Source organism: Cryptomeria japonica, chromosome 5, assembly GCF_030272615.1.
Source record: "Cryptomeria japonica chromosome 5, Sugi_1.0, whole genome shotgun sequence".
Lineage (NCBI taxonomy): Eukaryota > Viridiplantae > Streptophyta > Pinopsida > Cupressales > Cupressaceae > Cryptomeria > Cryptomeria japonica.
Genome location: NC_081409.1, coordinates 153,163,406 through 153,179,156, shown reverse-complemented (window position 1 = coordinate 153,179,156; position 15,751 = coordinate 153,163,406). Strand labels below are relative to the sequence as shown.

The 15,751-nt window shown below is 37.2% G+C and overlaps 1 protein-coding gene across 2 annotated transcripts in view; it reads left to right on the top strand.

Annotated features, from left to right (window-relative positions):
- Positions 1–15,751, top strand: part of LOC131067629 (ultraviolet-B receptor UVR8) — a 195,006-nt gene that overhangs the window by 126,316 nt on the left and 52,939 nt on the right. For both annotated transcript variants that reach the window (XM_058002716.2, XM_058002717.2), the window contains exon 7: positions 3,909–3,980. In XM_058002716.2, coding sequence (XP_057858699.2) covers positions 3,909–3,980 — 72 coding nt within the window. The remainder of the gene's footprint in view (positions 1–3,908; positions 3,981–15,751) is intronic.

Here is a 15,751-nt window from a genome sequence, read left to right as displayed (position 1 = left end):
GGGTTGGAGTGTGTGAGAGAATAATTCTGAGATTACAACTCACAAAATTAAGTAGTTCTCAGACGTGTGTGGTGCATGCCACGAAAAAGAAATATATATTTAAGAAGTGTAGAGCGGAAAGGATGGGGAGGTCTGCTACGTGGGTGGAAAGAAAAGTCAGCAAGCTACGCCAGCAGGTTATGCACAAGTAAGTTTGCATGGATATTTTATTATACATGTTAATAAATATATATAATAAACATGATGTTACATATGTTTGTTGATATTAATTAGGGAATGACGGATTCCAATTACCTTAGGCAACATTGGAATCCGCCCTATAGGCCTGGGCCCTTTTCCCAAACGTATAGGGCAGAGCCTCTACCACGACAACCTTAAACTGCACCTCACAAGCCTAAAAATACTCAACGTGTTGCTAATAGGGCCGACCCTACTTACAAGGCATTTAAGTAAAACAAATACAATTAATTAATTAAAGGAAGCCGACCTACACAAAAGGGTTCTCTCCACATATAAGTAAAGGAAAGATCTTATCATTATCATCTCAATTCAATCTGCTTCTTCATGCGAAACCTACATGCCTAATGCGAACTCCAAGGAATGACAAGAGATCTGCACTTATAGCAATCTGCATGTTGAAGGTGGTGCGAAATACATGACAGCTACAGTAACATACATATATGGGAGGTGCGAAATCATGACAGCAACAGCAACATACATCTGCCATTAGAAGGAGGTGCGAAATCCATCACAAGGAATCAGTGAACTCCTCAAAGGTTTGCAATTTAGGTTAAGGCAACATCAGCATCCATCTCTCACATAATAGCAAGTAAATGTTGAAGGCAGCCACCGTGATCTACCATACCTCCAGTGACAACAAAATCTGAACCTACAAAGCACATGAGATAAGTGTTGTATTGTTTGCATAACTATTATCCATAATCAGATCTGAGGATCTTTTTTGACTGGGTTTTTCCTTCTAGGAGGTTTTCCCAGGTAATTGTGTCTTGTCTCTATTTCTTTATTTTTCTTTGCTGTGTTAAATCTGAAACTATAAATCTCTAAATCTAATGAATCTAATTAGTAAATAAATTCTGATTTTCTGAGTCTTAGTTAATCTGAAAGTGTTAAAATTAACAATGTTGAGGAATATAAATAAAGAATACCTTAATACATATATTAATGAATATGAATAATGAATAGTTTAATATATGTATTAATAAATATAAATAATGAATATTTAAATATATATATTAATGAATATAAATAATGAATAGTTTAATATATATATTAATGAATATGAATAATGAATAGTTTAATATATGTATCAATAAATATAAATAATGAATATTTTAATATATATATTAATGAATATAAATAATGAATAGTTTAATATATATATTAATGAATTTACATAATGAATAGTTTAATATTTATATTAATGAATATAAATAATGAATAGTTTAATATATATATTAACAAATAGAAATAATGAACATTTTAATACATATGTTAATGAAAGGTTCTTAGATGTTAAGGAATGTGTAAACATAAGTAGTAAATACATATCAAGAATAGTAGGCATATATGTTAAGAAATAAATGTGAATATTGGTTAATGAACATTTTTATGAATATATGTAGTGAATACATGTTAAATCAGGAATATGGACATGTAGGTTATGGAATAGGAAAATAGTAATAAAATGCAAAAATGTATTATAAATGTAATCACATGTTGGAGGCTATAGGGAGGAAACTCCCTTAGTCTAAGGGAGGGATTATGATAATCCCTAGGGCAGTATATATGCTAAATATCTATATGCATATATATGGCTTGGTTGACTAAGTTCATCCAAGAAGAGACGGATCTGGCTGGTCCCCTCTGAGGACTTGGATGATGGGATGCATCATCCAAGGCAAGGAATACATCCAAGATAGGAATCGAATTAACCTTTGATTTCCTGGATGGCTTGGGTGTAAGAAATTACATCCAAGACAGGAATTGAATTCACCTTCGATTTCCTAGAGGGCTTGGAACCAAGATGGGTTCCAAGAAGGCGAGTTTCACGACTGCCTAAGGACATATCTCCGCATGGCATTCGTATCCTTTTTATTTGATAAGAATTGTGATTGTGTTAATTAAGTATTTTAAAGTTAAATTGCAAGTCAGATTGGTTTTATATATATATATATATTTGTTGTATTCTAACAATCTGTTTTGCAAGACAATGATCTCTAACTAGTAGGGACATTACATTTGGACACAATACTGTTGATTTTAATCCTTTGGGGGTGAAGTTTATAATTTTCAAGGTGTCTAATGAGATTTATTGTGAATGCTATTGCTGCCACAGTAATAACGACGACATAAAGGAGTTAGTTTATAACCCATATATGCAAATCTTCGTTTGTAGTATGTGTGTATTGATTGGCAAAGGGGATTGATTGAAATGGGGTTGAACTTGTGTGATTGTTTGGTGTTGTTTGGTGAAGATACATCAGTTGTGGGTTTTGTTGGAGAGATGGGTGTGATTTGGTGATTACATTGAAGCATTTGTTGATGACCAGTGGGTTTGTACCTGTTGTACCTCTTGATTCAGATCTGCATAAGACTAGAATTCTTTTTTGGATTTGAATACCTCTCTTGTAAGGTGATTTGAGTCATTTGGGTATTGTTTGGTGAAGATACATCAGTTTCGGTGTCTTGTTGGGGAGCTGGGTGTGATTTTGTGAGTACATTGAAGTCCCGTTGCAGCTTATCTTCTAGTGCATATTAGTCTTGTTGCAATTTTTTCCTCCATCCTCTCAAGACCTGTACTTGTTCATTAGAGTTTCCAGTTTGATATTCTTTCTTTTCAGCATTATTAAGTGAAGTATTGAGCATATGTTACGAGATATTAATGCCTATATTCATGTTGGGTATGTTGGGCATGTGTTGGTGATCATTCTGGGTTATTTCTCTTGCTGTTCAGATAGTAACAGCGTGCTTTTGTACCATTGCCAAATCTTCAATTATCTTTCCAGCCATCCATTTATAGTGATCCATCATTATTTATAGTTGGGTACATTTTGGGCAACTTTGGGTAGTGATTTGGTCAGTGCCATTTTGTTTTAGCACTTGTTTCAGCATTGTAATCTTTATCAATACTTGACGACAGCGACATATCATTGTTGATATGTTTACTTTGAGCTTTCCTATTTTCAAACAAAAAATATAAAAAATTGAATGTGGTTATTACAATCATAGCCAAAGTGGAGACATGTTTACTTTGCATTGCTGATACACAATTGAAGAATAGCCACCTAAAATTTGATGTATTGGAATACCCCATGAATGGGAAGGTACATTTGTCAATTGTGGCACAATTGTAGGTTCCACCTTGGCAATTTTGGGATGCGAGTCGAGTTTGAGTCCAAGTCTCCAAATTATGGTTCATATTGAGTATTGTTTTTTTATTGAAGTCTAGTGGAGGTACCCCTCTCGAAGTGGTTTTCTATCATCAGGTATTTGGAGCATATTCCTATTATATTCTTTGTGCAAGTCGTTTCATGACTTTCATAACATCTCAAGTGGGTCATTTTGGTTGTAATAATAATGCATAGTTTCTAGAAGTTTAAGAGGTTAACATTTATTTTGACAGAAACTTACTGAACGAAGGCTATGTACTAGCCTTTTTATTGTGAAAAGACATAAATTAGTTGTAAACTGTTATATAAAATCCCTGTCACAAGAACAATTTAATTCAATGGCAGTGGACAAGTGAGATTGTTCAAAATGCACAATGATGATGTTTTGCTTATCTATTAGATGTAGTTCATATCTTTTATGTTTATGCACAAAAGTTAATGATTTCTTGTTCAAGTTTTTTGAGTACTTTTAATAATATCGACTTATCAAATTTACAGATTTCTGGGGGTTGGCGACATACAATGGCTCTTGATAAAGAGGGACAGATATATGGGTGGGGATGGAACAAGGTAACTCATTGAAGCTGTCTTATGAAATAGAAAAATCATGACAATAGAATTAAAGTCAAAGTATTAATAAAAAACAACCAAATTAAAATCAATTAGATCAATGTAAAAAGCATAGAGGAAGGATTAATAAAAATTTCTTGATAATATTGGATATAGTTTAGCATAGATTTGGTTCCAAATAGTGTTAACTTCTAAAATCATCCATCTAATCGTTTTTTTTTTAGATATTAGATATATCTTATGAAAACAGAAGTACATTACAAGGAGCTGCTGCTCCAGATTATATTTCATCCTTCTAATGTTTCAGAAAAAGGGAAATGCCAAAATATTCTGAATTTTTGTTCATGTATGTGTATACACTTAAGTAGTGTCAAATTTTTGACACGAGATGTATTGTGTTATAACAGGAATTTTGTTGATGCTTTTCACTGGAGCGTTGCTTATTTGAGCATAGAGAGTATATTCAAGAATTTCAATGAATCCATAAAAAAATCTTAATTTGTGATGAGATAACCACATTATACATAGATGAATTAATATAATATCATAATGTGAATTTGTGCAAACCAATTATGATTCCATCAAGTTGGTCGCTTGTGTTATGCCATTCTGTCCAGGTATGACAAAAGCACAATCTCTAACTGTGATGATAGCGATGAGGAAATTAATTAAAATGGATAATTCTTTTGAATATGGTGGCATATAACGCGGCAGATCTTATACCAATTCTTAGTGTTAAAAATACTTTCCGAATGGATTTGTCAAATAGTGTTACTTGTTATAGGGACATTAGGTTAACAAGAAATTCCTTATCAGGGTAGATTTCAACATTCAGGAACACAAATAAGCTTTACTAGTGTAAACTAATGGCATAAAAATGAGGTAACAGAGAAGACTTAATCAGACTACAGAAGATATTGTAAGACCCCATGTTTAGAATATGCAATCATATGGTTATTATTATTTTTTTAGTAGAATATCTTAGTAACAGCAATATATATTTAGCTACTTGCACGAATACATTAAGCCAAAGTATACTGACTACATTTGAACTTCGCAACATTCAGAAAAGACAACATCAAACATAATGTTATGAGAAACAGATGGACAACTCTGAATAGATGGAAAGAATAAGTAAATAGCTCATTTAAAACAAGGTATACCAAAATTGTTGTATGAATCCCTGACATTTTGAACAAGACTATAAAACCTACACAAATGTTGAAAGGGAACAGGTAAGTTTCAACACTGGAACACACTATAGTACCCCCAGAATAAATATAAAAGAATATGGAAATAGCTAATCTAAAACAAGTTATACCAAAATTGATATAGGAGTTCCTGATATTGTGAATTAGAATATAAAATGTAGCAAAGAGTTGAAATGCAAGATACGTTGGAAGTCACTAGGCTGTCCCCTACCTACTTTGGGCTATTCACAATCTAAGAGAACATCCTTGAGGTTGCAAATAAATCTAAATGACCAGGCAAGTTTAAAATGCACCTAGAATTCAACGTAAACTGTTTAAAGAAAGCCTTGTGTTAGAATTGCTCTTTTTAGATTAGCAGGGTAAGCTCTGTAAATTAATCTGTTCATAAAATCTAAAACAAGTAAATTAAATTGCATATTATGGAGACTAAATGGGATAATGTTCTAGAGTTTTACATGTAAACAAAATGCTTGAAAGAAACAGTTTCGATCCATCTTTTGATCTATGAGGTAGGAGCAGAAGATCGAAATACTTATTTCGCAATGAGGGTTTTTAACTTTTCCAACTTAATTATAATAGAAATGTAAATAGGAATGCTATGCAATGATTAAAGTAGATATCAATGGATACACATCAAAATATGAATCGATTTGTATAATGAGCACAACACTTACAACATCTGTTCACAAAGAACAACATTGGGAGCAATCAATAATCCCAAAACATATAAAGCTACTCTGCAAGATACAAGATAAATGTTACACAAATCTAAGTAAAAATTGTCTTCATTGACTTGCCAAAGTTTTTAATATTCCCTTCTCAAGCATAATTAGTTTGAGAATAATTAGCCTATTTTCCAAGTTTTCTTGTAGTTAATTGGTGGGCAAGTGAGAACTCCAACTTTCTTGGAGAGCATATGATTGATCAAGGAATGGTTTTGTTCATGGAAATGAGTTTAGGTAATCTTGATGACCTCATGATGCTTTCAGAATGCAAATTCGTGCTTTTTTAGAGCTCTCCAATCCTCTTGGAGGAGAATGCTATTTTATGACAGATGCAAAGTTGGTTTAGTTCATTACCCTAAGCCTTCAAAGACATTATGGTATGGCAAAAAAATGATTTTTATCTCATTTTGACGCTTTCTGCAACTTTGGTGAATAATTAAATAACTAAGTTACTGAGTTTGGCCCTAGGAGCCCAGATGTAGGTCCTGGTTTGCGCCCGATCTGCGGTCCAATTTGCCGCCTTGGACAGGAAATTTCTTCACCTGACAAATAATAAGATTTGGTTAATAGTTATTAATTTGATTTGGTTGAATTTGTTTAATTCATTGATTATTATATATATTATTATTGTTAGCAGCATTTGTAGTTTTTATTATCAGTATTATTGCCTCTGCCGTTCTGTTTTTTCTTCTTCTTTTGGTCATAAGCTTCAAGCGCTGCTATTGCGTCCCTTGTAGTCTGTTCAGGACATTTGTCACTTGGTGTAATATCTTGGCACTCGATCTTTGCAAGGTGATATTTGAGTTGCGATTAATGCCACCTTTTATGGTGGGATGGTTGCAAATGAAATCTCAGTGCGTTGGACCTGGTGTCGTATGTTTCCAACAAGGGGCCCTCTTTCTGCCACCAGCTCTACTTGTAGAAGCCAAGCTCTTTTAGCAAAGTAGGAAGGGAACCTAGCAAAAGAGAGAGCTAACATAAAAAATTAATAACGTATGATGCATATATTCATTTTTTTGTTGCCTTGTTTTCAATGCATGCAGAATATACAGGAAACTTTAAAATCAGACCTAGAGTGCAGACTGGAACAATTAAAATTTAAAATCTCAGATGTAAGTGGTTTAAACATTTAAATATTCACTATCATATTGGAATTCTTAAAATTAGCGTTAGGTTGATGATAATACTCTATCAGTCTATCTTAGATAACTCTCAAATTAGCCTGCAGGTGTGAGTTGAGCAGGTGGCAACTTTGCAACCAAGGAATTGAAACTTAAATCAGCTTTCAAGTTCAGGCTCCTTCAACTAAATCAGTAACAACAAGAAGTTATAATCATTGGAAGTCTTTGCACTAAATATAAACTTAAATGCTTGCAACTCAAATTCAAATTCACAGAATATAAAGGATACCTGGAATGGAATGATCAGGTCTGGAAGTGGAAATTATATCAGTTATAATGTACTATGCTTTAATGCTTTTGTAAATTTGAATTATTGGGTTTTTTTTTCTTTTCTTAAACAAACAAAGAGAATTGTTAAAGTTCACAGTCTACTGGGATAACAGTATTACTGTAAGATTGAGAAGAAACCAAAATTTTTCTTAGTTGAGCGTGAGTCTAGTTATTTACTCTTTTTCTTAAAATTCAGCAAGCCTGACAATAATTAGTATTTTAAGTGGTATATTTTATCTTATACCCCACCTTGAGCATATGTTAAATTTGGTTCTATGTTAACTTTGTTGACGTATACTATTATAGTATATGAGTTAAATTTAAGAAAGTTGAATATTACGTATGTAAAATATGCTATTTAGTGTACCAAATTTAACTTGATATTTAGCTCGAGTCTGGTTATATGGTATACCAAATTTAACATACTTAATATATCACTACGTACACAAATACATGCATGAATCTGGTTGTTTATGCAAACAATAAAGTTAACTTCACCAAATTTTATACGCACCTCAACTGTTAAGTGGTAGATCGTAGGGTTGCGTCTCGAAATTACTTTAGGTGTTGTGAAAGAGGGCGTCACATGAAGAACACAATCCATTGTGTCTCATTTGGAATCCATCAGTGATACACAAGGACCATAAGGCGACAGGTGATAAGGCCAGGAGACTACATCAAACAGTCATCATTAAGTAATCTTCAAGATTGCATATTCTTCATCTTTCTATTGGAGAAGCGTTACATCATTCATTTGCAAGCATTTGTGTGTTAGGGTTTTGTCATATTCATGCCATTTGATACAACATATGTGATTACATTCAAGAAGCAAAGCATCGTTATCAATCATTGCAGATCTAAGGTATACCTTTCCATTATTTACTTCAGTATTTGCAATATTTCATTCAAGGTTGATTCCTCAATTGGGGTTTGACTAGTTTGACTTAGGCAAACCCGTATTCCCAACACATTTTCCTTTCTTTCTGTGTAGGAAATAGGTGCGCAGTTGTAACTCTCGAGATAAGCTTTAGACATAGAGACAAAAAAACCCTTTTTGGTGATCAGAAATCTCAGAGGAGCAAGACGGGTGCCCTAGTCCCTGCACATGGTCTTTGCTATTTTTGGCAGTTTTCGCAAAGCAGCTCCAAATCATCTCATACTTCTCAGATCCAGGTGCACGATGAAATCTTGAACCTGTAGCTCACTGTTTCCGCATATTTTTTCTTCATGTCCAACATTCTACTTATTTTAACAATTCAGCTTACAAAAGAGGAAAACTCAAGTTAACCTTATCTACTCAATATTCAGTCCTTGTCTCGTTTATGATTGTATCTAGTGTATTCATCTCCTCTTTTGAATGTCAAGTCCTCCAAGTGAAAATTGACTTAGTGATTTGTCCCTTCCATGTGGTGAACTTGCTAAGCCCAAAATTTTCCACTTTATAAGAGTGTTTGACAATGTTGATTCAAACTATCCCTTTGTAGGAGTTGGCAGGTTTGACAAGTTGCTCGATCCCTTCAACATATGATCTGGTCTCAAATCGTCCTTGTCCGTACAACTTCCTCCTTTCGTTAAACGGTTTCATTCTCTTCTTGTTATACGACCTTCCAATCTTCTCCTAGTACGATGTAGTGTTCCCATACGGTCTTGACACTTATTTCCCATACCGTCTTGATGATTCCTCGCTCATACTATACGACCATTCTTCGTATGAACTGCAAGTTATCATACGGACATCTGTGGCATACAACTTCAACTCATACGATTTCCCTTCATATGACATTTTGATGCTTGTTATGTACGGTCTTCCTTTCCTTATCCATACAACTCACCTCTACTCTCGTACAACTTCCTCCACTTCTCTTCACCTTATCATACAACCTGACCCAATACAATTCCCTCGAGCCTACCCCTGTACATAATGCTTGGACTTGGCTTGTGTACAGACTTGGCTCTTCCTCAATTTTGCCAATCTGTAGCATGTTACAGTTTGGCCCGCTAAGTTATCGGGTTCGCCCTTGGACCTCCCTGGTACCTGTCCTGGTTCGAACGGGTTCGTGGTTCGGGTCTGGTTCGGATTGGGTTCGACCAGGGTTCAAAAAACCCAGAGGTGGTTCGTCCTTGGTCGAACCCAGTCGAATTCGGGTCGAACCCAATCGAACTTGGGTTGAACCCAGGTCGAACTTAGTCGAACCCAGACAAACCCAGGTCGAACCCAGGCGGCTGGGTGGCCCAAAAAAGCAAATTATATGCAAAATTTAATTTTTTTTTGAATTCTGCCTACTAAAAAGTGAAACTTATGTCCTAAAAGTGACTTCTAAAACATTATATTCACTCATTTCACCTCATTTGTGTTGCAAACATATGTTTTATGAGAGCAGGTTGAAGAAAGGGTGAACAAAATTTGGCTTCCAAGATCAAAGAGGAGTTGAAGACTAATGTTTGTTTTGTTGTTTATATGATGCTATGTGACATGCAAATTTTTAATTCATGCTTAAAGGCTTCACAAATATATATATATATATATATATAAAGAATTTACATGTTTTTGTACTAACGAACCCAAACCCCTTTTCAAAATTTTTTCGTACCGGCGTACCGGGTTCTTCGAACCCGAACCCGTGCCCAAACCCAAACCGGCAACCTAGAGTTTGGGTGGAGCCCTACAATGGCCGAATTAATTGAGTAATTAATCAAGGGGGGAGGGCCCCTACAATTCTTGGCTTGTGTACAGACTTGGCTCTTCCTCAATTTCGCCAATCTGTAGCATGCTACAGTTTGGTTGGAATACTTCGTAATCCTTCATCTACCAGTGAAATAATTCGTTCAAAGAATTTGTCTCATCTTCAGAGAAATCTTCTAGTTCGAGCACCCCTTCGTCATTAGGTTGCATCATTTCCCATCCTCCATCCTAAAATTTCTACCCTCAGACTTTGAGTTGGTGGACGCCAATTCTTCACTCACCACCTGGTTCGTCAAGTCGATGATATGCTTCTTCCCCTCACTCTCGATCAAGAGTGTGTTCCACTTCCAATTATGATTTGCCTCGACAATAATCAACCATTCCCTCCCGATGAGTGCGTCGTATGCCTTCTTTTGCAACAAGATGACTACGAAGTCCAAAAAAATTGATGTGTCGCAATCAAAACTTTTTGCGCTATCAATGTTCAGAATGGCTTGATGCCATGTTTGGTTGGCACCCACTTAGTGGAAGGTTGGCTGCCATAGTATCGTTTTCCCCAAACATTTCCAAGTGTTCTCCAACAACACATTAACTCCCAAACCCTCGTTGATGATGGTGTTTTTTGAACTTTTGGCCTATTATTTTCATCTCGACGACAGGCAACTTCCTCTCGATGATCACTGTCAGCAACATTGGATCACCGGTCTCATTCCCTTCGCATGGTGGTTTCTTGTTAGTTCCTCCTCTTATGGCTTACATTGTTTTTTGACGAATATGTCATCATTGGCTGTGTTGGTAATTACTATTCTCAGCTGCGGCATAGTTTGAAGAAGGTCTATCACCTTGATGGGTATGGTTGTCTGTAGTACCTGCTGAACTATGTTCTTCTTTGACTCCCACAATGACGTACTTGCACTTCCATTGGAAGTTATTTGTTCCTTCGCCAACACTTGTTCTACTTCTCCTCTGCCTTCTTTGTGTCGTTCCGTCTTTTTACAAGGTCCAAGTACATCGCCTTCTTCATTTGTGCTCTCATGATTGCCAGAATTGCCTCATCTTGTTCTACCATATCTAGCATATTAATACCCTTTTGATTTGGGCAATCGGTGTCTTCATGATTCCCTGGTCCACACCATTTGTACGATAATTGTATGTTGTCTTTCTTATTCTAGCAATCTCTCGCAAAATGTCCCCATTCACTACATCGTCTGCATTGTATGATAGGACATCCTTTGGAGTCGTACTATAGTTGATTTCGCCCTTGTTGATTTCCATAACCACTGGGCAATACATTCCGTGGTTTCGATGGGCTAGACTATCCCTATGTGAAGAGCACTTGCATACTTCTAGTCTTCAAATTATATGGACACTCCTTTATTGAATGAACCATCACCTGACAAATCTCACAAAGCATCTTTTTAGGACAATTACCTTTCGTGTGCTCTTCAATTTTTGTGCTCAGTACACCATAGTTTATTACATTCTTTATTGGTTCCTTTATCGAACTTCAATTCTTTCATCATTCTCAACATGTCCCGTCGAAGGGACTACATGGTTTTGGATTCTTCATCATTGCTACCTTCGGTGCTCTTGTCATTCATTGGTCTTTGTCTTTCTTCAGGAGGTGTTTTGGTTTCACTCTCGATGTCCATCGCCCGATTGTAAGCATCGACGTATGAGGACGGAGACATTACTTTCATCTTCTTACGCAACGAGGGGATCAATCCCTCAGTGAATCACCTCTTCTTCAACCCTTTAGTTGGCTGGTTCTCCATCTGTTTTAGCAGTTCTTTGAGCCTACAATTGTAAGCGTGTACACTCTCATTTTTACCTTGCTTGGTATTATAGATCTCCACTACAATCTTGTTGTCATCCCTCAGGAGCTTGAATTGCTCCTTGAATGCCTTCTTTAGTTTAGCTCATCTTGCCTTTTGCTTAGCCTACAAGGCTGTGTACTAGTGAATGCTAATTCTTCGAAGGGTGGCGGGAAATGCCTTCAGCCAGTAATCTTGGTCATTTTGGCCATTCGCCTCCTATATCGTTATACATGTGTTGCAATGGCATATGGGGTCCTCTGATCGATCCCTTGTGAGCTTCGTGAGTCTTTGCCTCTCTTGGGTATTTTGGTTGTGCAACATTGCCCTTGCTTGGATGGTACGGTGTGTGTTCGACCAGATTGGGTTGTCTTGCTCTCCGCGTTCTTGTGCCTCTCTTGCACTCTCGGCCACGTGTGAGCTCTGTACGCGTCTACCTTCTGCATCCTCTACTACTTACTCACCTACTTACTCCTTTGTTTGTTGGACTTGGTCACCTTCGGTGAGGGGTAAGTTCCTGATATGGTGCAAATTGGTTTCTCACCTACTTACTCCTTTGTTTGTTGGACTTGGGTGGACTCTTCCGACCGCTACGTTTTGGTGCTTTCCCTGCACTCTCGGCCACGTAGGCACCTTGTACACGCCCACCTCCAATGTCCCCAACACTCCGGGTACTTCCAAGTTTGTCGGACCTAGGTGGACTGTTTCGACTGTTACGTTTCGATGCTTTCCATGCACTCGTCCATGCGCGCATCCTCTTCGTGTATACCTCGAGCATGTTGTGAGCTTTTCCACACATCGCCCCATTGCAAATGGGGACCCTCCCATTTATTCTTGCTTTCTAGGGTTTTTGTTAGTGCTTGTGGCCTTCCGCTTCAGTTTTGCTCAGTTCTGTCAAGTTTTGAACGGTTTGAGTCCTAGGGATTGAAAGTTAGTTTGTGCAAGCAAAGTGATAACAGAGTCTGGATACTGTCAAAGTGCCTAGAAAGGCCAAAGGACGAAGAACAGAATTGATTTGAACGAATTTGAACATCTTTCTATTTTTTAGAAAGTTTGCTTTTTTTGTTTTTTTGCTATTTTTTAGGAAGTTTTGTTTTTGGCATTTTTAGCCCAATCCCCGGTTGGCTATTTTTAGAAAGTTTTCCCTATTTTTTAGGGATGCCTGCTTTTTGCTTTTCGGAGTGGGAACCTGTTGTGACGTATTCACACATCGCCCCATTGCAAATGGGGACCCCTGCTTTTTGCTTTCTAGGGTTTGTTTTCTAGGTCTTTTAGGGTTTTGTTTGTTAGCCTTTGCAGGATGAGTGCTGTCGAGGGGATCGTTGGATTACAGGCTTTGCTTGAGCCAGGGTGAGTCCACAGGGCCCCAGAATTAGGGTTTGTTTGAGAGTCTTCCTTATGGCCTGGTTTTTCTCTCGTTGCTAATTGTGTCTTGCTTTGTGAGTGGGTATCATTCTTGAAGGTCCGAGCTAGGTCAAGTTGGTGAGTGATGAAGTCTGAAATGTCATCCTGATCTTCAAATGCCTTGAAATTTGGCTAAGTTTGGAATGTCCTGATCTTGAAATTTGGCTAAGTCTGGAATGTCCTGATCCTGAAATTTGACTAAGTCTGGAAAACTGAAGAATCCTCCAAAAACTAGATTTTGCAATATAACTCCTGGAGGTCCGAAACCACTCTCAAACATCCTGGAAGTATATATGGAATATCACTTATACTTAAATGTTATATTCCATAAAATGATCTTGACGGAGAGTCCAAAATGTCAAATTTCGCTCCTGACCCTTCCAAAGGGTCCAGAGCGAAAATCCTTAAAATCATCTTTTCTTCCAAATTTTGAGCAAAGCCAAGCTTGGACAAGCATGAGAGAGGTCATTTGGATTGCTTTGGAGTGGATTTTGGTCACCAAGAATGCAAATTTTGAAGCCAAATGAGATTTTCGCTCCTGACCCTTCCAAAGGGTCCAGAGCGGAATTCCTAAAAACCCTTATTTTCCTAGCAAAGTCAAGTCAAACTTGGGTTTTTGTAGCTTGGATGGGTGAGGAGAAGTGTTTTCTTGCCTTTTAAGGTGGATTCAAGTTGAAATGATGGAGGAATAAGCCTAAAACAAGATTTTCGCTCCTGACCCTTCCAAAGGGTCTTAAGGGTCCGGAGCAAAAATCCTAAAACCCATCATTTTCTCCAAAATTTGTACCAAGCCATGCCTAGACCAAGGAGAGGGATGCCCTTGAGATTGTCCTTGAATTGATTGTTGTCTCAAAAAGTTATGATTTGGGGCTAGAAAGGGAAATTCGCTCCTGACCCTTCCAGAGGGTCTTGGGCAAAATTGTGCTAAGTTCCTACATTTTAGGGGTCAGGATGCTTCAGATGGTTTGCCTGAGTGTGGATTTCAAATTTCAAGTTAAACTGGTGTAAATTAAAGAAATTGTGAAATTTTGAAGTTTTCCAAATATTTTTTAAGTTTGGCTAATGATTGATGGTGAGTGTTATGGTAGGTGATGAAAAGTTCGCCTTGTAAAGAGAGCATGATGATGGAGGTAGTCTCAAAGTCTTCCCTGTGGAAAGAGCATGAAAAACTCCGCCCTATGTTGGGAAGACTCAAAGTCCATCGTGGTGATGCCTTCAAACTCCGTCTTATGCTTGAGAAGTCTTCAAAGTCCGCCCACTTGACGATGCCGTCAAACTCCGCCCTATGCTTGAGGCCTACCAAAAGTCCACCATGCTTGAGGTGTCTTTAAAGTCCGCCCTCTTGAAGCCTTCCAAACTCCGCCCAATGTGATGATGCATGATGATCTCCCAAAAGTCCGCCCTATGGATGAATTGAAAAGGTGTTCAAGGCAAGAAAGTCCGCCTTAGGGTGAGGAGATAGCAAGCATGATGATGAAGTTCTCAAATTCCAAGTGGTAGTCACCCAAAAGTCTGCCCTCCATGAAGTTGCCAAGCCTTCAAAAGTCCGCCCTATGGATGAAATGAAAGGTAGTCTAAGGTAAAGAAAGTCTGCCTTGGTGGTCACTCAAAAGTCCGCCGTCTTGGTGATCACACAAAAGTTCGTCCTACTTGATGATCTCTCAAAAGTCAGCCTAAGGTGATGAAGGAAGACACCTATCTCTCCAAACTTTGCCTAGAAGATGGTTTCAAAGCAACACTTAAACTCCACCCTTGGTGATACTTCAAAGTTCGCCTTGAAAAGTATGATGTATAAAGTCTGCCCTACGCTATATGGCTCTTATCCTTCGTATTGATGGAAATTCGCCCAACATTGCAACAAGTTAGAAACATGACCAACATAGTCCGCCTTGAGGGAAATGTGAAAAAGTTAAGACATGAAGTGCACATAAACATAAGGAAAATTCCCACTCTCTAAAAGTCCGACTTTGCCTTGCAACACAATGAGAAAGAAACTTCATGAAGTACGCCTAAGTCAAAGGTGAAGCCAAAATTACTTGCTAAGTATTGAGGAAAGGAGAATATTCCTTGGTGATGTCATCCAAATCTTCATAAGATTCGAACTAAGTTCCAAATTAGAAAGTTTTAAAAAGAGATATGTGAAGACCAAATATGAAGTGGAAAATGAAATTAGAAAGTTGTAAAATGAAGAATTTGAACTTAAGGAAGATGACATTGCAATTCAAAATCAAATTGGAAACTTTCTAAAGGTTGAAATCGAATTAGAAACATGAATTGGAAAAATCTGCGTGTTTCTAATTGCAAATTCAAACTTCATTACAAATACCTTCTTCACTTCTTCATTCCACACATAAGGTTTGAACTTTCTGAGCAAGTTAAGAGTAATATTGAGAGTTATTTTGCAAGTTGAGAGTTATTTCAAAGAAGATTTTGCAGATTGGAGGTGTTGCAGGGTGATCTCTTGCAGATTGAGCGAACTTTTG